This window comes from Anas platyrhynchos, chromosome 2, assembly GCF_047663525.1.
Source record: "Anas platyrhynchos isolate ZD024472 breed Pekin duck chromosome 2, IASCAAS_PekinDuck_T2T, whole genome shotgun sequence".
Classification (NCBI taxonomy): Eukaryota; Metazoa; Chordata; class Aves; order Anseriformes; family Anatidae; genus Anas; species Anas platyrhynchos.
In genome coordinates this window covers 22234485-22260986 of record NC_092588.1, presented here as the reverse complement: position 1 = coordinate 22260986, position 26502 = coordinate 22234485, and the positions used below count along the sequence as shown (strand labels likewise).

The 26502-nt window shown below is 36.0% G+C and overlaps 1 protein-coding gene across 8 annotated transcripts in view; it reads left to right on the top strand.

The window, feature by feature from the left end:
* Positions 1 to 26502, top strand: part of VPS13B (vacuolar protein sorting 13 homolog B) — a 465257-nt gene that overhangs the window by 299892 nt on the left and 138863 nt on the right. For all 8 annotated transcript variants that reach the window (XM_072034434.1, XM_038173544.2, XM_072034433.1 and 5 more), the window contains 2 exons: positions 9889 to 10015; positions 11025 to 11168. In XM_072034434.1, the coding sequence (XP_071890535.1) occupies positions 9889 to 10015; positions 11025 to 11168 (271 nt within the window). The remainder of the gene's footprint in view (positions 1 to 9888; positions 10016 to 11024; positions 11169 to 26502) is intronic.

Here is a 26502-nt window from a genome sequence, read left to right as displayed (position 1 = left end):
ATACACATGCAAAGCTCTGCCCTCTATGTAAACAGAATTGCAAGGTAAAGCCTGCATACATTTGCTTTGTATTTTAAGTTTTAAAATTTTAAATTATAAAATATTAGTTTTATTTTTTTTCTGATTTTGGAGGTTTTTTTATTTAATTTCTAGTTTTAATATGCCTTTTTTTTTTTTTTTTACTCTAAAAATTCATACATGTGCTATAAAAATGCATACAGGTTTTACAGGTTGTATAAGTCAAAAAATACCTCCTGTATACCTTCTTCTGATTGAGTTTTGCCAGGAGGTCCTTGCTCATCCATGTAGATCTCCTGCCCCCTTCGCATAACTTCTTCCTCATAGGGATGCACTGGTCTTATGCTTGGAGGAAGTGGTGCTTGAATATTGACCAGATCTCTTGGACTCCTCTGCCTTAAAGGGCCCTAATCCATGGGATTCCTCCAAGTGAATTCCTGAAGAAGTGAAAGTTTGCTCTTCTGAAGTCCAGATTTGCAATCCTACTTATTGCCCTGCTTCTTCCACACAGGATGCTGAAATCCACTATTTCATGGTCACTGCAGCCAACGCTGCTGTCAACTTTTACATCTGCAACCATTCCTTATTTGCTTGTACAAGGTCCAGCATCACACCTCTCCTCATGGGCTTTTCCAACTGTGTCAAAAAATTATCATCGGTGCTCTGTAAGAACCTCCTGGACTGTTTGTGCCTAGGTGTGTTGTCTTCCCAGCAAATATCAGGGTCGTTGAAATTCCTCATGAGAACCAGGGCCTGTGATCATAAGACTATCCAGCTATCTGTAGAAGACCTCATTGACTTCCTGATCAGGTGGCCTGTAGTAAACACCCACAACAGTCACCCATGTTAGCCTGCCCTTTAATCCTTACCCATAAGCACTTGACTCACTCTTTATCCACACCGAGGCAGAGCTTGATACATTCCAGTTGCTCTCTCACAGAAAGAGCAACTCTACCACCTTGCCTTCCTGGCCTGTCTTCCCTAAAAAGCACATAGCCATCTCTGATAGCATCCCAGTCATGTGAGCTATCTCACCATATCTCTGTAGTGGCAATGAGATCATGGCCCTGCGACCACACGCAGATCTCTAATTCCTCTGTATTTTCCCAATACTTCATGCACTGGTGTACAGACATTTCAGAGGGGTAATTGAGCATGCAGGTTTCCCAGCAGGATTGTAAGAGGATCCTCCACAGCCATGTCCTGTACACAGTTGCTCGGCTGCATGCACCCCCTGGAGGCATCCCAACTTAAGCCGTGTTGCCAACACCAGCAGTGCAGCCAGTTGTTAACTTGGAAAATCTGTCTGCTACTCCTCCCATCCTCCCGGCTCACTGGCAGGATTGAGGACAAAATGACCTGTGCTCCCAGACCCTTGACCACCATCCCCAGCGCTCTGAAATCTTGTTTGATGGTTTACAATTTGCCCTTGGAATCATTAATGTCCACATGGAAGAGCAGCAGAGGGTAATAGTCCAACACGTGGACAAGCCTTCGCAGTCCTTCCATGATATCTCATATTTGATGGGCCTTTCTTCTTCAGTCTAGAGAGTGGTGAAGAGGTTCTGCAAGAGCACCTCAGGCTTTGGGTGAAATCTCTTCCTGCTGCTGGTCCTTGCCATCACAAGCTTCCATTCTTCTGCATTTCTGGCCCCACTCCATTCTGTGGTGCTGTGTGTGCTTGGCTCTTTGGCCATGGGTCCAATCTTTATGAAATGTATGCGCTATTTTATGTCTCCCAAGATACAGTTTCCTTTCTGAATTAAGGGATGTGTTCCTGAAAGTCAAATAGAAAAACAGGACGAATCATGAAGGAAGACAAAAATTGAACTATTGTTCAATTAATTTTCAAGAGCAGAGGAGATGACAGGAATCTGTGAGATTTTCCTGGAAGTAGAGCAAGTTGTAGCAAAAGAAAGCTACATGAGGACCGCATGAAGCCTGAGATTTGTACGTGATGAATTGATGAAAGATCAAAAGAGCATATAAGGCCATTCTGGAGGAATACATATGACCAAGAATAAACTCTAGTTTATCACTGAAAACCAGAGGTCAGTAACAGCAGATCTAACCAAAGCAATGATAAAACTAGAAGGAGTGACTGGAATACAGATGAAAAATCAGTTAAACACAGTAATAGTATTGGTTCTTCAATTATAAGATCATCTGGTTCTCTCCTGCCATATGATGATTTATTTATTTATTTATTATTAACACAATTTCATAGACAACTTTGCATTTAATTTCTTGGACTTGAAAATATATACATGACCCGTTCTATATAGGCCTTGATTTTGGGCAAGTTGCCCATGAAGTTCTTTCTCACAAAATGTTGTAGGGCTACCAGCATTTCTTTAGAGAATTAATCTCCAAAGGATTTCTGGCTAATCTGTGAGTAAAGCTAACATTACAAAAGCAGCCACTGGGGAATTGCCGTTCCTTTTTCCTTCCTGTTGGTGGCTGAAGTCATGTTGCTAGCAGACTTCAGTCTGAGCTTTATGGTTATCGATTTTGATAGGAAAATTGGTGAGATTACTAAAAAGCTATAGAGATAAGAATAAGAGAAACAGTTGAAAATAATCAGAATTCTCTTTTTTCATATAACTGCTTGGATATTGTTTGTTTTCTCAGTAGACTTCCAAAATAATTTTTTATTACAATGTATTTGATATATAAGTAAGTTTATTCTGAAACAGTTTTTATATGAGTCTTCTAATTCATTTTTTAATATAGATCACTTTTAATTAAATCCATTAGCTTTTCCTTTGTGGTATGCAATACTGTATTTTAATTCCAGCTTGAATATGTTTAAAGAGAAAGCTGGAATAAGTGTTTTCTTGTCCTTTTGGCTTACATTTTTACACATCTACTACAATTCTTTTTCAGGATATTCACATTTTTGCTTTTTAGTTGGCAGTCAGCTTTGCTGAATCTGGATCTATTTTATGATCTGTGCAAGTGGTGTGCTGAGAACTATAAGAACCCATATTGAACTTTGCCATCCATTGAGAGATATCCAGCATGCACTAAGAGGATGGCTGCATGGCGTTTTACATGGTGCTTAGTGTTTTCAGGGTGATTTTTATCTTAAGATTTACTGCAATTATCATGGAAGCTTTATACTTTTACCTACTTGTGATACTGTTTTCTTTTTTAATTCTTTAAGTTTCATTCAGATGTTTTATCTGGAACATAATGATTTTTACTGAATTATTGTAAGGTTAGTTTCATTAATTTTACATGTACTTCTCCTTGGTTTTACTTACCATTTAGACACAGTGTTATGGTTTATTAGGTTAACTGATTTTTAAAATTCTTTTTTGAGATCCATTTCTCTCTTACTTGACTCATTTTAATGTATCGACAAAGTGTGGTACAGTATAGAATCTAATCTATATCCGCGTATTTCACATACAGAGAACTTCAGCAGAGATATCACCCTTTATTTTGCGTTCCCATTTCTAAAAGTGTTAGTTTGGTGGTTTTTTTTTTTGTTTTGTTTTAGTTAAAGAGCTGTAAAAAATCTAGAATTTATTATATCGTAATTTAGTCTTCTGAGTTGAAATCTGGTCTTGTTTTAAAAACTTGAATGAAAACCAAATCATTCTAAATATAAAATTTTTGTATGTAATGTAAACAAATATCTGAAAGCTTTCGACATAATTTATAATTTAAATGCTTTAGCAACATTTATATAGAAAGTAAATCATTCAGATGTTCCCACCATTTCTTCTGGAGTTTCTAGTACCAAATAGCTCATGCTTTTGAATTTGTTTATTTTTTATTTTTTTCTCTTACAGTGAGATTTGGAAAGAAAGTAATCCTACTTTGAGACTAGGTGTTAAATGTTTCAAGGAGATTAGTGTAAAAATCTTCAACGTATTATCCTGAAGCATCTATATGCTGCCTCCCATGCCTCTGGAGGTCACTGCAGGAAGAATAGAGGGAACTAGAACGCTCTGGTAGGGTGGGTGCCCGCTCTCAGAAAAACCTGTCCAAATACCATGCTGTACTGGGGATTGGGGGTCATAACTCTTCCCATTATGAAATGTTTATCCTTCACTGTAGATGTTATAAAAAGCTCCCTAATGGTGTAATATATAAAAAGAGTACTGGAAACAGTCAGACAGTTCTAGTAAGGTTATGTACAAATGAAACCTGTCCACATTTATTCCCTTTACCAAACAGCATGTGGGGAACTGGGAGTACTTAACCAAAAGAAGTTTTCTTGATTGAAAACTGCTTTTTCAGCTTGCGGATCTCCTCCTCCCTCTCCCTCCTCTCAATGGAAAAAACAACAGCCCTGAAGGAAATAAAGAAATATATCCTCTCTTGAGGCCTCGCCCCCATCCCTGTGCAATCCTTCTACAGCTCCCAGCAGCAACTTCTGCTTCCTGCAGCCTGAATAAACTCTGTTGAAAAAAAAAAAAAATTAATTGAGCTTAAAAGCATTACTTCTCTGTGTGGTAATGAATTGAGTGTGGCAATATACTGCATTACAGTTCTGTCCTTGGCATACGACCATCTGGAACAGCTCTTTGCAACTCTCATTGAGTATGTCAGGGAGCCAATGATCTGTTGTATGAAACTGAACAAAATACCACTCTTGCTTTGCAAGGATCCTCAGAAATGTTTCCTGCAGATTTTTCCTTGAATAGTTTTCATTTTCATGCTTTTTTGGAGAGTTGAAGTGCAACTTGCCAGATTCTAGGAGGGAAGACCAAGAAGAAATGATCAGTAGATCCATGTGTGGGGAAGTAGGGGCATTCCTTGTGAATCTTGGAATAAAATAAAATATGTTTGCATTCAGTTTTGTACTTCAGTTTGTTGTATTTTTTGTACCTGAAGTCGTATTTTTATTTGGACTGTACAAACTCTTACTCAATAACAAGGGAATGTTATTTCCTTTATTAATCCACAGCAGTGAAATGTCTGTTATTAGTCTTAATAAGATGAAAATTAGTTTTACTGAGGCATAATTACATAACAATAGTCATTCTGTACAGCCAGATGGTGTACGTTTGTTCATTGTCTAATTTTTTGGTCATTAGATAGTCCGCAAAGTAGAGTTACACTATTTCACTGTCTTACGATGATTCTTTGTAACACCTCAGAGAGCTAAAAGGATATGAACTGTTCTACCAACCAAAAGATGGAGATGAGAGGTGGGATGATGCTCATTTCCACAGATCTCATCAGTAGTTAGGTATCCCAATGCATTTGTAGATCAGGGATTAAATGATTTATACGGCTCTAAGGGAAGCCTGCAAGATAAAAGCCCGAAAAAAGTCCAAAGTTAGCATGCTAACTAATATAACATCTTCAGGCTGCGTGCCTTACAACTCTAGAAAACACTGCTTGATTATGTGGGATGTTCCATGCTAATACTTGAATTTTGTTTTTCATCTAAAGGAACTTTATGTGAAGATTCATCTCTCCGTAGACAGTAAACTTAGATGGCATAAGCGAGCTCTCAGTTGTCATTCATGAATTCAATATATATGAGTTAATTCCTGAGCTGTGTATATTTTAATTATATAAGGACTCAAACTCTGGATTAAGTTATCCAGTTATCTGGATTAAGGTATCATGAAGAAAAAAATGATAATTAGGAATAAGGCAGACGTTTCCAAGTTGCACATCTAGGTCATGTTTTATTGCTTACTGTCCAGTATTTGTTGTTTGTTTGGATTTTGTTTGCATATAAGATTGCCAAGTTATATTCCTTATTGTACACTTTCATAGCTTTTCCAGTCTCACATCATCACACCTCCTCTGTTAGTGCAACATCATCTCTTTGGCAGTCCTTCCTCCTCATGTAAATTCAAAGTGCTTCTGAATGGATGTAATCATATGCTGTTGAGGGGGAATGGTTTTAAACTGAAAGAGGGGAAATTTAGATTAGAGGTTAGGAGGAAGCTTTTTACTCAGAGCATTGAGGCACTGGCACAGGTTGCCTAGAGGGGTTGTGGATGCCCCGTCCCTGGAGGTGTTCAAGACCAGGTTAGGTGAGGCCCTGAGCACCCTGATCTAGTGGGTGGCATCCCTGCCTATGGCAGGGGACTTGGAACTAAATGATCTTTGAGGTCCCTTCCAACCCAAGCCGTTCTATGATGTGATGCAATACAATGTTGTATTGAATACAAAATTCTGTTCTTCATACCTCTTTATCTTGTCTCCACAACATTTTTTTGTTACATTAATCATTAGATATGTCTTTATTTTCAAGGTAGTTCCAAACTATCCATTTCTTCTTGTATGTCTTCTTTCATTTGCATACTTGTGTACACTCAGTGTTCATCAAACCTTACCATGCCAGTTAACGGGGCTGCTGCATTTAATTTCCAAAAAGGTACTTTCGTGCTCACTCCTAGGTTATCCTACAGGTTTAAAGGCATCTCCTGTGAACATTCACAAAATCATTGCAATGTTGTCTTTCAAATCCTCCCCCCCAAAAAATCATTTCTATTACAGTGTAATAGAAAAACTCATAAAACAGCTATAACATTGCCACTGTACTGATGTCATTACCTACAATGCTGTTAGTTGTTACTTTTATTTCCCAGTCTTCAGGTCTGTTTTTTCTTAGATTTAAATTGTAAACCTTTGAGGACAGAGACCATTTCTGTCCTGTGATTTTACAATGTGGATCTGTAGTCAATAACCAGAGTTCATATAATCATTCAGATATAGCCCTAATTCAGCACTGAGTAAAAGGCACCTCCAGACCTTATCATAACTGTTTTGCTTCCTTGTTGCTCTGCGCTAACATATGGACTTTCAAGTACTATGTGCAGTACTTTTAAGTGTAGATGATCAACTGCTTTAACATCTCTAAAAGTACTAGCTTTTCCTTTTCTTTTCTTTTTTCTTTTTTTTTTTTTTTTCCAAGACAAATATATAACAGATGCACAAATGAACCATGGAATGAATGTGCTGCAGACACAGAGCCATCATTACGCTCTTCACAATCAAGTTTTTTCATAAGCTCATGTGGCGTACACCTGTGTTAAGTTAACGGTGCACTTAGGTGCAGTGTGGAAGACTTAATAATTCAAAGTGGAATTTGTTTCTTTGTTCCTTTTGTGCAGTTTCTCATATCCTCTCCCCTCATTATTTACTGTGCTCTGTTTGCCTTCTGTTTGTACTTACAATTATTTTGCTAATACTTGATTTGGCTGAGCTTCAAATTCACCAACTAGAAATGTGGAAACTAGTAAGTAGAGCAGGACAGGAATACCACATAAGGATGATTTAAAAAAATAGAAAAATAAAAAAAAAGTCAGCAACCAATCTATATTAACGAAAAAGTCCTCTATGATGCAGTGTACTGGGTACCTTCTAGAATAACATTTGAAAATAAATGGGAATAAGCTGAGAAATAATTTGAACAATGATGAAAAGAGCCAGTTGTAGGTTTGGGGTTCAACAAATAACTTGCTTCTATAGCTCTGTTTCATTTGTCAAAATCATATATACCAGCAGTGTTAAGTCCCTTTACATTGAAGTTCAGTAGCGTATAGATGTGTGCTCTTTTATAGAATTGTTCTACTGCTTAGCTCTTCCATTTTCCTCAGAAATGAAAGCATTTCTTTCTCATCCGATTGTGAAGGGGAAGTAGGAATTGGAAAGAAAGCCATCTGGTTTAAATTTAAAATGAAGGTGATGGCAGGGAGAGAAGCATTTGTAGACCTGGCAAAATCTAAGACACTTTTTTTAGTTGAAGATGTACACTAACCAAAAACTGGTCTGCATTTAATTTGTGGAATTAATTAGACTAATCTTGCTTCAGAAACCATCATTGTAGACCAGCAGAGCAACAGCTTACCAAAATATTAAAGTTTTTACTGTAAGATGGTAAATTTCTCACAGTCACAAATCAACTCAATTTTAAGCATATTGCTATAACTAGTGTGCAGCCAACTTGGCAGTGATTGTGAAGGTCATGTGAAACAAACGCAAATGTTTGTTACACTTGTGCTCAGTAAATAATAGGTCTCTGATCTGCAGCATCTGCTAGCTAACTTCTGTATACTGTTGTCCTAAATAAATTTAAAAGACTTAAGGCCTACCTCCATATGATAGTTTACATTCTCATATTGTTTGCCATGCCTCCTACATGTTCTGAGGACACTCAGACTGCTAGTGAAATTTGAGGCATCAAAATAGTCTGAGCAGTAAACTGCCATCTGTGGTTTTGTGTCTTGCTAGAAATATATCGAAGCCTGACTTCTAGTCGTGTTATGATATCTATTTCATTTCTGCCTAACTCTTGGCCAACAAACCAGCAACATTTGTGACCGTGTACTTTTCAACAGAATCCTTTTCAGAACTATTATCGTTACTCTGGAATATCTGTATCAATACCTGTTCTTAATCAAGAACTTTAAACACCTGTTCCATGTGTGTCAAGAGATTATTCCTACATAGACGTGTCACCATATCATTTAATGACATTAACATAGATAATTCTAGTTGATGGTAAGAACTGATTGTATAATTACATAGTTCATGTGTCTGGCTCACTTGGGCAATTTATGATGATGTCTGAACTACTACATCTCCATTACTAGATAGAATGAGATCAAGTCTAATACAGGTATACCTATCTGACAAGCAGATGTATCTGAAGAGTTCTGTGTAGCTATATTCTTTTTTTTTTTTTTTTTTTTACATGGCATTGTGGTTTGGTCTTATATTGTAATAGATGTTTGCATAATTTAGCGTATACTTTGACTTGCATTGTTTCGTAGTTGATAATTTCTTATTCTGTGGGCATTGGAAAATTTAGCTCAGACCCATAATTTTTCAATAATTTCTAGATTTCTCTTCGGGGAAATGCAGACATTTAGCATTTTTGTAAGTTATGATAGGTAGAAAGAATTACCAAAATCAATCTTGATAGAAGGGCTGTCCCAGGAATTTGAGCTGTATCTTCTTTTAAGGGCTGAGCACCATCTTGATCTCATTACATTATTTTTTTCCTGATCAGAGACTCTCAGATGGCATTTTGTGGCAATAGTTTATTTGACCTGACACAGAAGATTCTGGCTATTTGGAATGTGTTGTCATAAGCTATTAGTGGTCCATCCATTATGAGCTTGTGCCTCTAGGCCTTGTATTTGGTTAAAGGAAAAAAAATTAATACCCAGCTGGGAAACAAACATCATTATCGAGTTTAATGGCACAGATATTCCTGGCAAGCAAATGTTAATATCTAGATGAAAAGGTACCAAGTAGGAACAACTACTAGGAACACGCAGTGAAAGAAGCAGTGCAGAAGGACTGTCACTTCTCATTTTTGAAGGCATTTTAAATATTTTGGACTTTATTTGTTACAAATGAAATGTGCAAGTCCTAGACTTTTATGAGGTTTGATAGTGTCATTTTTCATGTCTTTGATTTTCTGTCAGTTACGTTGTTGTGTGCAGCAACTGTATTTTTTTTCACCACAGGGCTTTAATGCATGAATTCAAGTGTTGTGGAGGATTCAGGACAGTTATTTGTAAAAGGAAGGGCATCCACAGGCATGTTTGAAAAATACTTCTAATAACATTTTATCGTTGTTCAAATGATTTTGTATAGTTTGGTTAAACAAAAGAAAAGCAATGCCAAATGTGCCAGTTGTCTAACTGGGGATAGATTGAAGAGTCAAATATTTAGACATCTTTTCCGTGAAATGAAGGAAGAAGCCTGCCTTCAGGATTGGAATAGATGTGATTTATGATATTTAATGCTTAACTACCAGAAAGCCAAACTACTGTTGAAGCAGTTTTATGCTACATAATGGATATAAAGAAAAACGTCAGAAGTTTTTGCCTCTCAACAATTTATAATGTGATTTAATCCTATCCTTTTTTTTCCTTTTAGCATAAAGCGGCATCAGGAAAGGAGAGCCATTTTAACTCCAATTTTAACAGATTTCACTGTTCGAATAACTGCAGCTCCTGCAATTATTTTTACAAAAATTGATACTCCGGAGAATTTACATCCAGAGGTTAGTATAAAATGCAAACAGAAATAGCAGAACTCTTAATATGTGGGCAATCTTAATATTTTACTGTTTCACTGTTTTAAATCACAGGTGTGGTAAGTTTTCAAATACAGACATCACCAACTGCAAAGAAAAAAAAATCTTTATCATTAACTGAAGTGTCTTCTCTCTGCTACAGAGAAGATTTGTGTATGGCATTTAATATTAAAGGCAGCCTGTCCAGAGGTAGAGAAGCCTGTTTGCAGTTCAGAAAATTGGAATCCTTAAAAAAAATTGTGATGGAAAGATGTTGAAAATAGGTGCTATAGTACAACATTACAAAACATTGTATTCATAAGCCTCTCACAGAGAAACCTGAAAATGCAATGTATACGCTGTCTATAAGAAGCTAGTTGATCTGCGTTCTTTTAGCCAAGTTTTCAAGCCCACAAATTTCCACAGAGCATCCATTCCCCAGTCATTATTGTGGGTACCTCAAGTTATTCCAGACTTAACAATCACTTTTACCAGTCTGCGGGTCAGCTTGTTCATGCTTAGTCTGTGAAGCATGTCACACACAAAAGGTATTGACTCTTTTTGGTATAGTTTATATCTCAAGAATTTAAAACATTTTATGTAGGGAAGATGCCAGTAAGTTTCTGTCAGCTCACAAAGAATATTTTTCATAATAGCTACCTCCTGGGTAGAGCAAAACTGATCGATACAGGAACATAAGGGGTATTAGGTGTGTACTATAACAATGCGATAGATGTGCACAGTTGGAAAGTAACAAATAATACATGTAGAAAGTAAAAATTGAAAACTTGATATTTTGTGTAAAGGGTCATCACAAGTGCAGATATAAAATAACGTTTAAAAAAAAAAAGATTAGGAGGTGGCTAGGATGCTTAGAATTTATTCAGTAAAGAAATCTCTGAGCTTTACTAATCCTTATTTTAAATACATAGTTACATAGAAACTAAAAATTATTTGCCCAGTACCTGATATCTAATATTTTCCCTTTTCTCCATAGGAAATTTTGGTGTGTGGTCATTCTTTGGAAGTGAATATGACAACAAATCTGGATTTCTTCCTCAATGTAGCTCAAGTACAACTTCTTCAGCAGTTGGTACAAGCCAATATGATTGGGCTGGAATCTTCCAGTACCACCACTGAGGTAGGTTCTTTCCTGGTTTGCAGCTGATTTCTTTTTATATACCATAGCTCTGAGCAGGTGATTACATCATCTACAGCGACAAAATTAGAGAGGTAAGTGAAATGCATGTTTTATTATTGTTTGTTTGATCAGTCTTATAACTCATTCTAATATTTTAACAATAGGAAGGGTCTTATTTTAGTATGAACATTATTCAGTAAATTAGATTGAGGTTATTTTGCAACACCATATGTACAAGGAGAATTGTCTGACAAATGATGAAAAAATGAATTTTAAAGTAAGTTTTTAGAATTGTTTAACTTTTATTGAAGCTTTGGCATCTTCTCATGAATTCATATTTGTATGCACTAATTATGTTCTTCATTAAAATCAGTAAATTGTAAAATATTCTCTGTGCCTAGTACCCGCTACTCACATTAAGTATCTTCACTCAAGAACATAGGATTCAATCCATATCTGAATCTTCTTGTACTTATTCAGTGAGAGAGATGATGGAACATATGACGGATCATCTTCTGAATAATTAATTAAAATAATTAATTAAAATTATTTTTTTAATGGAATCCTGTAGTGTTCAGCAGCCATCTCTTGAATATGACATTCTTGTTTATTTCTGGAACTCAATAGTGTCAGTCAATAGTGTGGAAGAGTAGTCACTAACAGTGACAGAATTCTAAGTTTAAATAACTTAAAAAAAAAAAAAAAAAACAAACTATCTATTCCTTATCTTCATACCAAAGTGTAGTCAGGTTGACAGCATCTTTTAAGGACAGTAGAAGTCAGTGTGACAAGGCACCAACTCCACTAGAATGGCTGTAGGACCCACTGAAAAATCTTCACAAATAAGAAAAAGTTAAGGGGAGAGTTGAAGAGGCAAGACACACACAATCAACTTGCCCTTTCCAAAAGTCTAAGGGAATAGCTGGAAAAACTCTTCCTTTTTCCTGCCCACACAGATTCAGCATACGTGAGAGGCCGGATGGCAATGGGAAATGATTTAGAGAAGCCAAATTGCTTGTATTCCTCTCTCCTCACCCTGTCAAAACCCCAGAAGTTGTTTATATCCTGCTAACATAGGTATCACATCATGCTCCCTCCTTTATTCCTTCCCAAGCATAGGAACCACCAATAAAGGGTGTTCCGTTACCATGTTGAACCATGAATGATGTAGTGAGAAAATGCAATGTCTCTCTCTCTTCCTTGGATGCATTGCAGACACAGGGCCTCTTTTGAATATGAATATTATAAGTATGTATGGGAATATCTTCAATACTTTGTGAAGCGCTGTTTTCCCATTGTCAGCGGAATGGATAGAATAAAAAGATTTGAATGGCTGCCAAAAACTTTGAGTTGGCACTGTGCAGAACTACTGCACTATTGATGTGGACTATACAAGCTTACAAGTAATTTTCTAAATTATTTCATTAAGCTTTTTGTTGACTACATCCCAAGATATGTATTTGTCCTTCATTGTTATCTCCTTTGCATTATTGAGGTGTCCTGTAATGAGTTATGAGAATATTTCCGGGTCAAGGTGGTGGTTCCCTTCTCATTAATAAGTTTTAAAACTGTACCTTGATTGACTATATTGAAAATCTTAAATCCAGTATTTTATTTGTTTACTCTTCTGTCCATTTCTTTCTTCACTGTTCTGCAGTCACATGTGCCTATATGAAACTACCCCATCCTCTAATATATGCATATGTATTGTTATCTTCATATTGTTTCTTTAGTCAGCAGAGAGAAACATAATACACTGTATGCTGCTGTTCTCAACTCAGTGAACCAAGTGTGGAGCCCACACATAACTATTCATACTTCATACCTGCTAATTATTCCATTACAAGAATCAAAACTTGGCTTAGGTTGGGAGACATCTCTGGATGCCATTCTTTTGCTCAAAACAAGACTAACGCATTGTCCAGGTACATCTTCTTATATCTCCAGGAATGGAGGTTGCATTACGTTTCTGAGTAAATTTCTTGTGCTAAACTACCCTCATTCTGTTGAACTTCTGTGTTTATAACCATTTTGCTTGATGCTGCCTTTCAGGGTTTCATTTCAGACTAAAGAAAGAGTGTGACTTCATCTTCTTCATAACCCTGCTTTAGGTAACTGGAAGCAGCAATTTAATTCCTGTTCACCATACTTAGCCTTTTATTCATCTGTCTGAACACACCCAGACCTCTCACCTTGTCCTTATATATCCTTTGATACATGCTAACCACTTGGTAACCCTCTTGATAATCCTCTGCCTGCTCAAGTTTCTTCTGTTTCTTCTACTGTTGAGCTCAAAGCTAGAGACAGTACTCTAGATGTGAGCTCACAAGTATCTAACAAAAGAGAAGTAATCTCACCTCTGGTCTTTCATCTCTGCTGCCCAATAAGTGGTTATCCTTCATCACTATGGGGTCATGCCACTGTCCCAAGTACAGTTTGTTGTCCAGTAGAACCCTTGGGTTCTTTTCTCTGCTGCTCTGTGACAGTTGGCCTCAAAACTGTTTTGAGGTTTTGTTTTGGTTTGTTTTTGTCTTTTTTTTTTTTTTTAATAATGCAGGTTTGGTATTTGTACATGAATTTACATTACTGATCTATTTGCATTAAGCGTTTGCTCAGTTGTTTGCAAGGGTATTAAAAACCTATGCCCCTTCAGTGCTCCTCTTCGAGGACTCGTGAATAAATAAGCAACCACGCATGCAAAAGTATGTGAAAACTGCACACAGGAATTGCTGAAAAGGAAAGGGGAAAAAGCAGTGCCTTGAATTTCTTGAAATAGCCAACTGTAATGAAACCAAAATTTTACTGAATGTACTTTTATCTGGTAAAATAGTGAAAAGACTGATAGGTACATACCTATCAAATATTTTGTCAAGTATCTGTCAAAACTGAACTTCAGTCCTGAAAAGTGAAGTGTAACAAGAACCGTAGGATTCAAGAGATCCCTAAAACTATAAATAGAACAAGAATGGTAAATTCTTCATGTTTTTTTTAATGCACCGATACCACTTTAAAAACATTACAGAGGAAATAGTGAAAAACCTCCTAGAAATACTTCTGGGTTTACACAGATCTGACCATGGCCAATGAATGTTGCAAAAATTCTTGTTCCCTACAGTGTCCAGCTGACTGACAATTCTGCATTGCTAGTAAGGATTTTGCTTTCATGTTTGTTTGTTTTTGTTGTTGTTTGTTCGTTTGTTTTGTTTGTTTTTAAAGAAAAAACAATCCGGCGTATAGAATACACAGTTCAGGCTTAGTGAAAAGGTTCAGAGAAATTTGTGGTCTAAACAGACTTATGAGCAGCAGGCTGGGGAGACAAACCAAAGTTAGACTGGAACTCACATTATGAATGAGATTTTGTGTGCCACTGACTTAAGACAATGCTGTCTGCTTGGCTTTCCTTTAGGCACACCCATTATTACTAATTAAGATAATAATCTGGATTGTGTGTTTTTCCTTCAGGGAAGCTGTTCAACCCCATTTAAAGATGCTATGTTTAGCATGTTTTCAGGAAGCCATTTTCAGAGTATGAGGTCTTCTTTAAAGCAAAATCTTAAGGTAGGATAGAATCATGGAATAATTTAGGCTGGGCAGGACCTCCAGAGTTGATATATGCAGTCAAGGTCTGTTGTTCCTCAGGTCTTCCTATTTTCCCTTTTTAAAAATGGAGGTTATGTTTCCCCTTTTCCAGTCAGTGGGAACTTCCCTGGACTGCCACAACTTCTCAAATAAATGTGATGGACATATCACCATCTTCCATGAATGAATACTCTCTGAGCTCAATCATTCAACAAGTTTTTTTATCCATCTGGTTGTTCACCCATCCAGGCCATAATGTCCTAACTTGGATGCAAGGTACATTGTGTTAAAAGTGTTAAAGGCCTTGATAAAAATTGAGGTACACGAAATGCCCTGGTCTACCTTTGTCCACACACACATATCCATCTGTTTAATCATAGAAGGCAATTGGGTGATCTGTTAGATATCTGCTTTGTGGATTCTGAGGCAGGGCTAAGCATGTCAGGCAGAAGCTCATTAAACTTGGCTTTATTTATCTTTTTTGATTCTTAGCAATGCTTTGCATTTTCCCAGAGACAGTAGTTTCTCCAAATTGAGATAAATATCCAAGTAAAAGCTATGGATAGGTAAAGCTTGTTTCTTGTGCTGCTTCTCTCATCTGTAGGCCTCCCTTGCTGATTTTTTTCTCCAGCAAGGTGAGCACCCAAGGATGCCAGCTATGTTGACAGCTCTTCCAGCAAGCAGCCATTTGAAACTAACCAATATAGCAAGAAAGACAAAAAATTTGGGGATTCTGGGGTACTGATTTATTGGGAGGCAGAGGGTGGAACTTAAGAGTCAAATTCATATATCTTGGCTGTAAGATGACAAAGTGAAAGTTTTTGGAGCTGTGAATACACAAATATTTGAGACGTGCAAACATCAAGGCTGAAGTAGAATCATCTAGAGCTTTAGAAATAATTACAGAGATATGAAGGAGTTATATAGTTAAATGAAATGAAAGACTGAAGTTTGAACATTGGAAAAAATCACCTTTGGTGTTGAACACTGCCAAGGGATGTGACAAAAAGATTTTTGGCTCATTTGGTCATTTCAGTGATTTTTCATAAAAGGACAAGACTATCTGCTGTGGTTTTGATTTATGTAGTTTTGTTGTTATAATCTCTAACTGATCATAACAGCCCCAATAAATTTCTAGTTTTGTGGGTTTGGATTTAATAAATTTCATTCATCTGCCCTGGGTTTCAAAAACTATGCCACACTTAGCTCAAATGGGAAAAATTAGTGAATTGCATTCTCTGAAGACTAAAAATCATTAAGCAGCTAAATCCTTTTTTATTAGATAAAGAGGAACGTCAGCATATTAAGAATGCCTGGGGCATGTGGATTTACCAACAGTAATTAGTTTTGTTATTCATTAATATCAAGTAATCATCATATTAAATCTCCTTTAAAAACAACCGTATATAAAGAATAACACATGTCTATTTTTTGAAACCAGTGTTTTCAAGCAAATTAAATATTTATACTTTTTAACAAAATAAAAAACATATTTTAAGGGGGCAGGGATGAACCACATCATTAAGCAAACCAGAGATGGGGGTGATCTTTGATCTATGTATGTATTCTGCCCAGTATCCCACAGAAAAAAAAAAAAAAAATCATCCTTTAAGTCATAAAGCTATAATGTAACATTCTTTTCTTCTTTCTTCTCTCTTTCTTCTTGGTCTCCTACAGTCTGCTTTCTTTCAGAAATCCATACACAAGTGTCTTGACTTCCAGTAGTCTTGACCCACTTTTGATATTCATTTGGAGATCACCAGTCTTTCATTACATATATTTCTTCTGGTTTAGAAATTAAGTACTGAAAGCAAGGATAAATACAGTTTTGTGTTTTCTGAAAATATTTGACTTGTCTTGTTTCTCACACAGGAAGAAAAATTCTTCAGAATATCATAATACCTTCTGCAGATTTTCTTCTGAACTTAGGCTACAGGGAAAAAACATGCATGAAGATTTTCTTTGGTCCTTACTCGTTTCATTTGCAGATTTGTTCTTATTCAGAAAGTATATTTTGTTTCCTTGCTTGCTTGCTTTCCCGTATCATCCTCTGGAAGGGATAACATACTTATTCCTTTTGTACCATATTAGTCACTGTTGGTTTTTTTTTGTTTAATTTTGTTAATTCTAGAAAGCACCATTACAATTTTCTAACCCTGTCTTCCTGTTTTTGTAAGTACCCTAAAATTTTACAAGTGCTTCCTTTATCACATTCATCAATACTGTTTGAACTTCCTGCACAGAATTTAGAAACAAGCTAATAGAAAAAATTCAGGCCCATTAACAAATTAATATGATTGAAATGACTATGTAAAAATAATTGATATGAGGTGCATCATATAGTACTGATATAGTAATGGCCATTGTGGGTAAACCTCAGGCTTATTGAGCCCTACATTAGTCTTGGAAAGAATATAAGAACAGTTGCATTAATTATGCATCCTATAATATTCTTTGTAATTGACGTCTTTGTAATTGATAGTCTTCAGAGTTGTGTTTTTCTTTTCCCCATGGATTTGCCCAATTACCTTTGAAACTCTTGAAAAATTTCATCACCTATAATAAACTGTAGCAAGGAGCACCCCTCAACCCCCTTTTTTTCTTTCTGCTTATCATGCATCAAGTTTTTATCTTAGGAAAACAAACAAATTACCAATTCATAATGACCTCTGTCTTGATAGAAATCAAAGAGCATAGAATTACTTAGGAAAAGGGAATCTACTGTTAGTACGTTACTCGTTGGTCTCTCAGGTCTCAGCCATGAAAGAACTTGAGAGAACCAGCAGGTTTCTCAAAGCCTCTTATCTCAGTTGCACTTAACTGTGGCTCATGCCCAGAGAGCTTTTTCTTTAATATTCAATCTGTATGATTGGAAAGAAATCTTTTAATGGCTGATGCAAAAGGAGTTGAAGAGCTTGTTTGTTCTTCCCTTTTAAAGGAAAAAAAAAAAAAAAAAAAGGAACTATCCTTTAGACGAGCAAGTTTAGCATTTACAAATTTGGTAACTCAGTGTCAGAACAATGACATTCCTGATGACTTTGCAGTTTCAGCTGAATTGTCACTATTATATAAGCAAAGTTTCAGTTGCCTTTTTTGTGTGTGTCAATGAGGACATACCTAGGAAAGAGATGGAATGTAGCTTTACAAGGAACTGGATTTCAGCAGATTGAAAGCAGGTGGCTATCCACATTGTATTACAATTTTGGCACATCGCTCATTAAGAAAACCTATGCCACTGAAATTAATTCACGCCCAACAGATGTTTGTACCATAAAGGGATATGACCTTCTTGACACCAGTCACTGGAAGGAAAACATTTTTTCTTTTGATGTTTTGCATTAGGTACATATTACACATGTCTTGCACGCTGAAAATAGCCTTGATTTTCTTACATAACGTACATTTTACGTAAATGCACATTCATCCCTGCTGCTTAGTCAACATAGTTAATTTTTTATAGGGAAATGTAGGGGGCTCCAAGAGCATGTGGGTTCATTTGGCAGTGGATGTTGCATTCAAAACCAAATACATTTCTGTCTCCACATCAATTTGAAAAATCTTAAGCTATATAATAAAATTCTGTCTAAATTTTCCAGTAATCAAAATCTAGCAATAATCTCATGAAATACTACTAATTTATCTTTTTACAATATCATGGTTATAGTAAACGTTTTTTTTGGACCCCTGCCTTTAGCCCATGACTATATGCACATGTATGAATATTAAGTGTAAATTTTCACACAATAAATTACATTAATCTATACTTGATTATGATAAACTAATGGATAACTTATTAAACCATCAGGTAATTAAGACCAGCCTTCTGCTGGACTTGCTTCAGTAGTTCCATGTTTTTTTTCTACCAGGGATCCCAGAACTGGACACAGTTGCCTGTTCTGTTGTGTTCATAGACGTTTGACCTTTTTATTGCAGCGGTTATTTTTCAGGTTTTTAGACAAGTGAGAAATTTCATTTTGTGCATTTCCTCCCCCAGCCAGCTGTGGCAGCACAACGGTCTAAATCTGAGTTTAAAATACAATTAAGAATATTATATTCAAGACATGGAAAAGCAGTAATCCACTTAGCATTCAGTCTGACACAAAAAAACTCATATTAGCAGCTCATTTTTTATGGAAATAAAAAACTTACAGGAATGTCATTACGTGTCTGGCTGTGAACATTGTTGTTCATTTTCTGAAGGGAAGGGAATGAGTGCAGTGATTGCCTTTTTCCTGTTTTGCTGTTGACTTGTAGCAAATCATTCCTATTACTGTAGGAATCAGCAGTATTACAACAGATACATTTTCAGCATAATTTCATTCTGGATTTCACTCTAGATATGAAGTGACTGTGCATTAATCCTTGGTGATATATGCTAACTTGCAACATGTGCCTTGTACACGTTTTAAGTGCTTTACAATCTTCTGTGAGAATCGGTATATAATTTAGAGTATTTATTTAGAGCATGCCTTTACTTATTAACAGTTATTTTTATAATATCTCTCAGTGTTTGAAAAGGCACCTAGAAGCTAATAGTAAAATATTTGAGGATTTGAGGATCAATATCTTACTCTTGATAAAATGCACCCATACATCATCAATAAATGAGAAAAGAAATTAACTGTATTACCATTCTAATTGGGACAATTATACTCTAGTAATGTATATTGTTATATTAATCTTTCTAATCCAGGTATTCTGGCAAAAAAAAAAAAAAAGACCTATATATTCACTTTCTCCCCTTAAAAAACATGCAAACAGAAAATTGCAAGTCTTTCTGTGCGCAATAATTTTATGTTCATACCAGTAACGTCAAAAACCTGAAAATTTTAGGCCTTGATTTATAAAAGCTGTCTTTCTCTGGAAGTAGAGCAGAAGTCACATCCTGAAATTATTTTTGATTACAACCAGCAAATCTTTTCTAACATAGATGACCACCATACTGTTTTTTCTTCTCTGCAAAAACATTGGTACTGCTTCACATCTGCTAGAGAGGATCTCTCGGATTTCTTCTCTCTCTCTGTTTTTACAGTTTATAAAATGGGAATATTGATCTTGAAATTAGGCCAGTATTAAAACATTTCAAAGTTTTTACTTTTGTTTGCTTTTGTTATTCTTAAAAATCTGTTCTAATCAGTTTCTCAAGGTAGTCTTGAAAGCTGAGTTTGTAATTTTGCTCTTCAGGCTTAAAACAGATCTCTCCTAGTTGCTTCTTACCTATCCTTCTTACCTTATCTATCCTTCTTACCTTATCTAACAAAGCTAGACAACAGTTTAATACATTTTGATTTGATTCAGAAATTTAATATTTGCTTTTTGCAAAGACATCTGAATAGTTTAACAGTATAATTGATGAAAGATTGCAAAGAACATTTAATACTGTTAATATGCTGGAAACTAACTCTATCACAATCATCTGAGGAAGTATTTAGAAGAGAGTAGGTTCTTTGCTGGCAGCTTCTCTCAATAAAATATTCCTTAATGATAATATCTTTTATATTGTGCCTGAATTTTTCTTTACATAATTCAGAACGATCAGAATATGGATCTCAAAACCTACAGACATAGTTCAATCTGGTAAACTGCAGTTACTCAGCATACCATAACTACTACTACTAAATGTGAATTTGACTCCCTGGTTCTACTGACATGAAAAATAAATTGTTTAGTAGGGCTAGAAGACATTACACTGATATTTGTTAGATTTTATCAAAACATTATAATTAAAAAGAGAATTCTGAAATTGTGCTTTGAACATGACATGATCAAAATGTAGTTGTATTTGATTAACTCTACTAGTGAAACAGAAGAGTTGACATTGCTGTAGTTCTGGAATATTTTATTATTACTACGTAAGCAGTATGGTTTTAAATCATAAGGATTTTTAGAATCCTGTTTCATCTACTGATCAGCCTACTAGGACCTTCTTAAGTGTCAAGGGCTGTTCTTAACAGTCTCCTTTCAACAGTTTAACATTGCAGGTTAGAATTATATGAGATCATTGCAGGTACCTCATCAATAAATTATCAATAAATTAAATAACTTAAGCCAATCTACTTGCTGTTATTTTTTTCAAAGCATGAATATGTTGTTTAATACTGTTTTATCAATCATAATGCATCTGATTTCATTAAGGGGTTAATATATTCATCAGTATATATGGAATTTGTTGGAGGCATCGGGTGTACTTTGATGGATTAATATCAATACTGGATTTGTTTCATTTTAATCACTACTTAAGGTAGAACTAACCACTGGAACAACTTTTACTGATTTATGAACTGAACAAACTAATGAAAACTGGTAGATTGCCAAAATTAAGATTACAGTATTCACTGGAAAATAGATAGGGGTGCAATTTCAGGCAAGTAAGCCCTATGAAAGAGACATGTAATTAGCATTACAGATGAAAGAAATGGAATAAAAACTGATTTGGACAAATGAAGAGGATGTCCTTTGGAAAGCTCTCTTAACAATGGAAGCAGTCTGGCAGGTGTCCTAGGTTTTCTACCTTTTTTTTTTTTTTTTTTTTTTCCTGATACATAGTTGTATAGAATCCCTAACTGAGGTGACAATGGAAATCATCATAGTTAGAAGTAACTCAGACTATAAGACCTCCTTCAATTAATTCACCTTTAGGGATTTTAAATGAAAACGTTCTAAAAATATTTTTTTCTAAAAATAATAAATCACTGATAGAGTCATCATTCTTAATCTTTTCCAATAAGTAATTATTGTCCTCTTAAAAATGTGCATCTTATTTCTTGTTTATGATAATCTATGACTCTGTAAGATGAATAATTGTTGTTAATGCCCAGGTATCAGAAAATAGGTGACAGTCTATGTTATCTCTTTTCCCTTTTGTCTGGAAACCACATTTGAAATAGCTAACTATATTTTGAAGCTAGAAGAATAAAGAAAAAATACGCTGAATATATACTGGCTTTGATTATCATTGGAAAAATGTTTTTCATCTGTATCGAAGGAGAAGAATGAGGAAAAAATGCAGGGGGAAAACGACATTTAAGCTGAGAAAAAATCCTTACTCTTTTCCAAATATTTGACTAGATCAAATCCTGAAGATTGTTGAGAAACTATAAACATCATTAATCTTAGTTAAGAAACTTAATTTCCCTGGAAGTTCTTGGTAAATAGAAGGATTAAGTAATTGTCTCATGCCTCAAAAATAAAATACATTGTGGTACTCTGTTTTATGCTTTGTTTACGTAAATATAGGCAGTCGTCAAATAGCAACTCTGAGTTTAAACTTTAAAGGTGTGATTTCCAAACAGACGGTATTTGGTGGTTTATAGTGCAATGTTGTAAAGAGCACTGTAGACAAAAATAATAAAGTAGTGATGATTTATGTGTAAATCTTTTTTTTTTTCTTTTTTAACGTATTTTAATATTCTGTAAAGAATTTCGTGCCTGGTCTCCAGTGTTGTGTTTTTACTTATTTGTAAGCCCTAGCTTTATACTCTTTTATAAATTCATCTTTGATGTACAGTAGACCTATTGTACCGACTTATTCATAGAGTATAGTCTATTATTGCAAAGAATATTGCTTTGATCTGCTTGACAGTTTTAAAGTATGGACACATATGTGGTGTATGATAAATTACCTGAGGGGTAAAGAACGTTGCTGCCTTTTCATAATTATTCACTTTTTTAGAATTAATATATGCCAAATTCTTACAAGAAGAAGATATAATACCTCCACATGGAGAACAGAAACAGAAGTGCTAGGAAAAGAAATAGAAGAGTGGCTTGTAGTTAACGTAGTATTTGTACAGCAATGCACCTAAGATAATAGGTGCATTATTAATAAAAGGACTATATTTCATCACAAGGAAATTATTAACAGTTTCTTAAATATTCTTAAAAAAAATAATATTATGGTTAAAGTCTATTAATATAAATGGTAACTGGTTTTACTGCTGAGTAATAGAACAGGTGAGTTCTCAAGGAGTTTATTTCTTAGTCTGGCAAATCCATTTCCTGCTGTCCATCACTTACCACCTGGAGATTTTTGGCAAGAGAGCATCTTATTGTCATGCTAACATTTAGAAGCAGAAAATACAAGAACTTCTCTTTGAAAAAGAAATGAAATACAAACCAACACTCATCTTGGTCTGCTTCTGCCCTGTGTAGGCACGCATGGATAACATATCTTACTGCAAATCAGTGTATCTTAGATTTCTGAATTAAACATGGTCATTGAGGTCATTTCAAACTATTTTTTATACAAATTGCTTACAAAGTAAGGCTAGATTTCTGGAAAAATACTAATATCTCCACAAATAATAATTTTGCTTAAACCTACCTTAAAGGGTGTTCCTAATAACTATCTACATTGGAGGTAATTGTGAACGCAAAATGCACCTTCCCTGAAGAACATAAAAGGTATTTTCAAATGCTTAGTTTGTCTTCACAATATTTTTATGAGGGTTATGGTTCTAGGAGAGAAAACAATTACACTATTGAACACAAGATGCTTACATATTAACTTTAAGGGAAATTAAGAATCTAAAGTATTTTGCAGAGGGTGTCATCTGAATTTTTCACCCAGTCTTTGTCTTCTACCAGCATATTCTCCCTGTTCCCTCTATCCCTGTTTGCCAGGTTGCATAGTCTTGTTTGCTTATTTTCTGCTTGCCTGCTTCAGTAGGCTACAAGCCTATACCTATCCCACAGTATTTAAAAATCAAACAGGTAGTTGATAAAAACCAGCATAAGCTATTTCTTGAAAGAACCATAGCCAGATTCGTCATCTTTTCCATCCATCTTTCTTTTCATATTCACAAGTTTTTAATTGCGGTGGTGAATGTAGCACTCAACAATCAACTGTTGCAAATATGGAAATATTTGCACACAGCAGAAGTAGAGTCCAAAAAAATTGTCTGTTTTGGAGCCCTCTCAGACAGACCTCTGGAGTTCTGCTATTTCTGCCATTTAAAGCCTTAGCAATGGAAAAAGCTTCCAAAATTCTTCAACATATTTGCTGTTATTGTAGCTATGTCTTGTTAGCAATTAGAATATAGTAGAACCCACACAAACTTGTCTAAAAAACAAGAAGAAAAATTTCTTGTTCAACTTGAAGAGAAACCATATTTAGCTATTGAGATGGTGAAGGATGGACTCTAGTGTACTGGAGAAGTGGTCATAACAAAGAACGATCTGGGACTGAAATGCCTGCTTGGATTTTTTATTCATAACAGATCGTATCCCAAGCATAATTTGCATTCAAAGCCAATACCCCAGGGACACAAGTTGTCATTGATCTGGGGGCAGTGCTGAGCAAAAGGGGTGGAAAGCTGTTGTGGTCGGATCATTGTTTTCTTTCAGAAATTCAAGGTGTGACCTGCTGATGTTTTCTGCTTTCATGATACTTGCTTCTGAGTGTTTAACTTCTGAGCACTCTGTCTGAGGTACCCAAGCACTGGCCTCAGCAGTGTTCATCAGCCTGCCAGATGATATTTTGCCGCTAGACCTGGCTCTTGGCCAATCACTCTGAGCAAACCCCACCAGCAGATGTGACATGTTCCATAAGGCTCACCCCCACACTCCGATAAATTGCAAAGACAACCCACCAGCTTCCTGAATAAATGATATTAAGAGGAGGGGGGAGAGAAAGGGGGAGAAATACGGCTCTTATATTCTCACATACCCAATCAAAATCACCAGACGCTTCACTGAGTGATAGGCAATGTACTAATTACAGCAAACTAATTAATTGAGGTCTCCAGGAAGGGGAAGGCACAGAAAAATCACCTAGAGCAGCCGGTTTCTTTCTCTCCTGGTTGAATCAAACTCTGTGCTGATTGATCATTAGAGACAATGCAGTAATAACTGCAGAAGATATAAATCATCCGCTGTCGTTGCAGATTAGGCTTAAGAAAGCACTTTGATAAATTATGATATGCTGTAATATGCTGGGTCAGGAAGTCTGGGAGATTATCCTGAAGAAGTATTTCTCTACACTTGCTTTTTTTTATACTGCTTTTCCCTATGCATCCACATATGGCTGCTGTCAGGGAGAACAGGAGCCTAGAAGGACCTTTGGGCTGACCCGGTGGGGCCATTCCTATGTTCTCCTGTAGTTAATTTCTGTTTATGGCTCTCTCATCAACTTTCTGTTGTTGCTGTAACTTCACTGTACCATAAAAAATGTGATCAGCAGGAGGTTTGTTCAAAATTGCAATTGACAATTGCATCTCACATAAAAGATGAAGGAATGATGGCTAATGGAGTTTATAGCAGTCTTCCTTGCCTATTGTACTTTAACAGAGCAAGTTCTCCTGAGTAAAAATCAATTTAAGGAAACTTTACTCGAGGTTATCAATGCATTACTGCTGTGAAGAATGAAAAAAAAAATCAAATGGTATCTTTTTTTGTTGGTGTTGAAAACAAACATAATTTCGTTTTCCATTTGTATTTTGTTTAAAAATAATAACAATCAGAAAACTGGTAAAACAACTTCCAGATAATACTACTTAAGAAGCCAGACAGCCAAAGTGTGAAATGGCAGATGCACATGTTGCACAGATGTTGTGTTGACTGGTTAGTGTCCTTATGGAAAGCTTGTGTAATTGGAAGTATTTTTAGTATGCTGAAACTTTGAGAAGTTGGCATCCTCGTTTACAAGTTTCTTTTGAAGAATCTGTTTATCTTTTGCCTTTTGATTCCTGAAGTCTAAGGTAATCAGTGTTGGAGAGCCAAAACAGCCTTAGTTTCTGTGTATTGTATAGATCAGACGAATTTAGGTATGTCTTGATAGTCACAAGTGTGTTGGCACATAAAAAAGGTAATGTTTAGTCAAGATAGCTTCCTGAGGGGTTTATAGTCTTTTTTCTTTATACGTTTGAAAATTGTTGCAATGACTAGAAGCAGAGCAAACAGTGTACGGTAACAGTAACATCCCAGAAACAGTAGGTACTGAAACGTGAACCCATAAAAAAAACTTCTTAGTTTTGTCTTTTTCATAGTTTGCACATTATTTTTCAGATCTTGTATACCTGCTCGGTTTTGCTCCATGTTAAGCTTTCAGTGCTCATTTCAGGCAAAGGGAGGTCATGCAGCATGTAACCCTGCATCTTTGATATGCTGAGGCAGTCCCCAGTATCAATACAGACTGGGTGGTGAACTGATTTAGAGAAGGACCTGGGGATACCGATGGATGAAAAGCTGGATATGAGCCAGCAAAGTGCATGTGCAGCCCAGAAAGACAGTCATATCCTAGGCTGCATCAAAAGCAGTGTGACCAGCGGGTCGAGCGAGGTGATTTTGCCCCTCTGCTCTGCCTTCATGGGACCTGATCTGGAGTGCTGCATCCAGTTCTGGGGTCCCCAGCACACGAGAGACGTGGACCTGTTAGAGCAGGTGTAGAGGAGGGTCCCAAAAAATGATCAGGGGGCTGGAGCAGCTCTCCTGTGAATCAAGGTTGAGAGTTGGGGGCGTTCAACCTGCAGACGAGAAAGCTCCAGGGAGACCTTATAGTGGCTTTTCAATATAAGTGGGCTTGTAAGTAAGGTGGAGAAAGACTTTTTACCAGAGCCTGTAGTGACAGGACTAGGGGGCAGCAGTTCTAAACTGAAAGAAGGTAGGTCTAAATTGGTTGTACAGAAGAAATTTTTTATGATGAAGGCAGTGAGGCACTGGCAGAGGTTGCCCAGAGAAGCTGTGGATGCCCCATCCCTCGAAGTGTTCAAAGTTAAGCTGGACACAGTAGTGAGCAATTGGATCTAGTGAAATGATC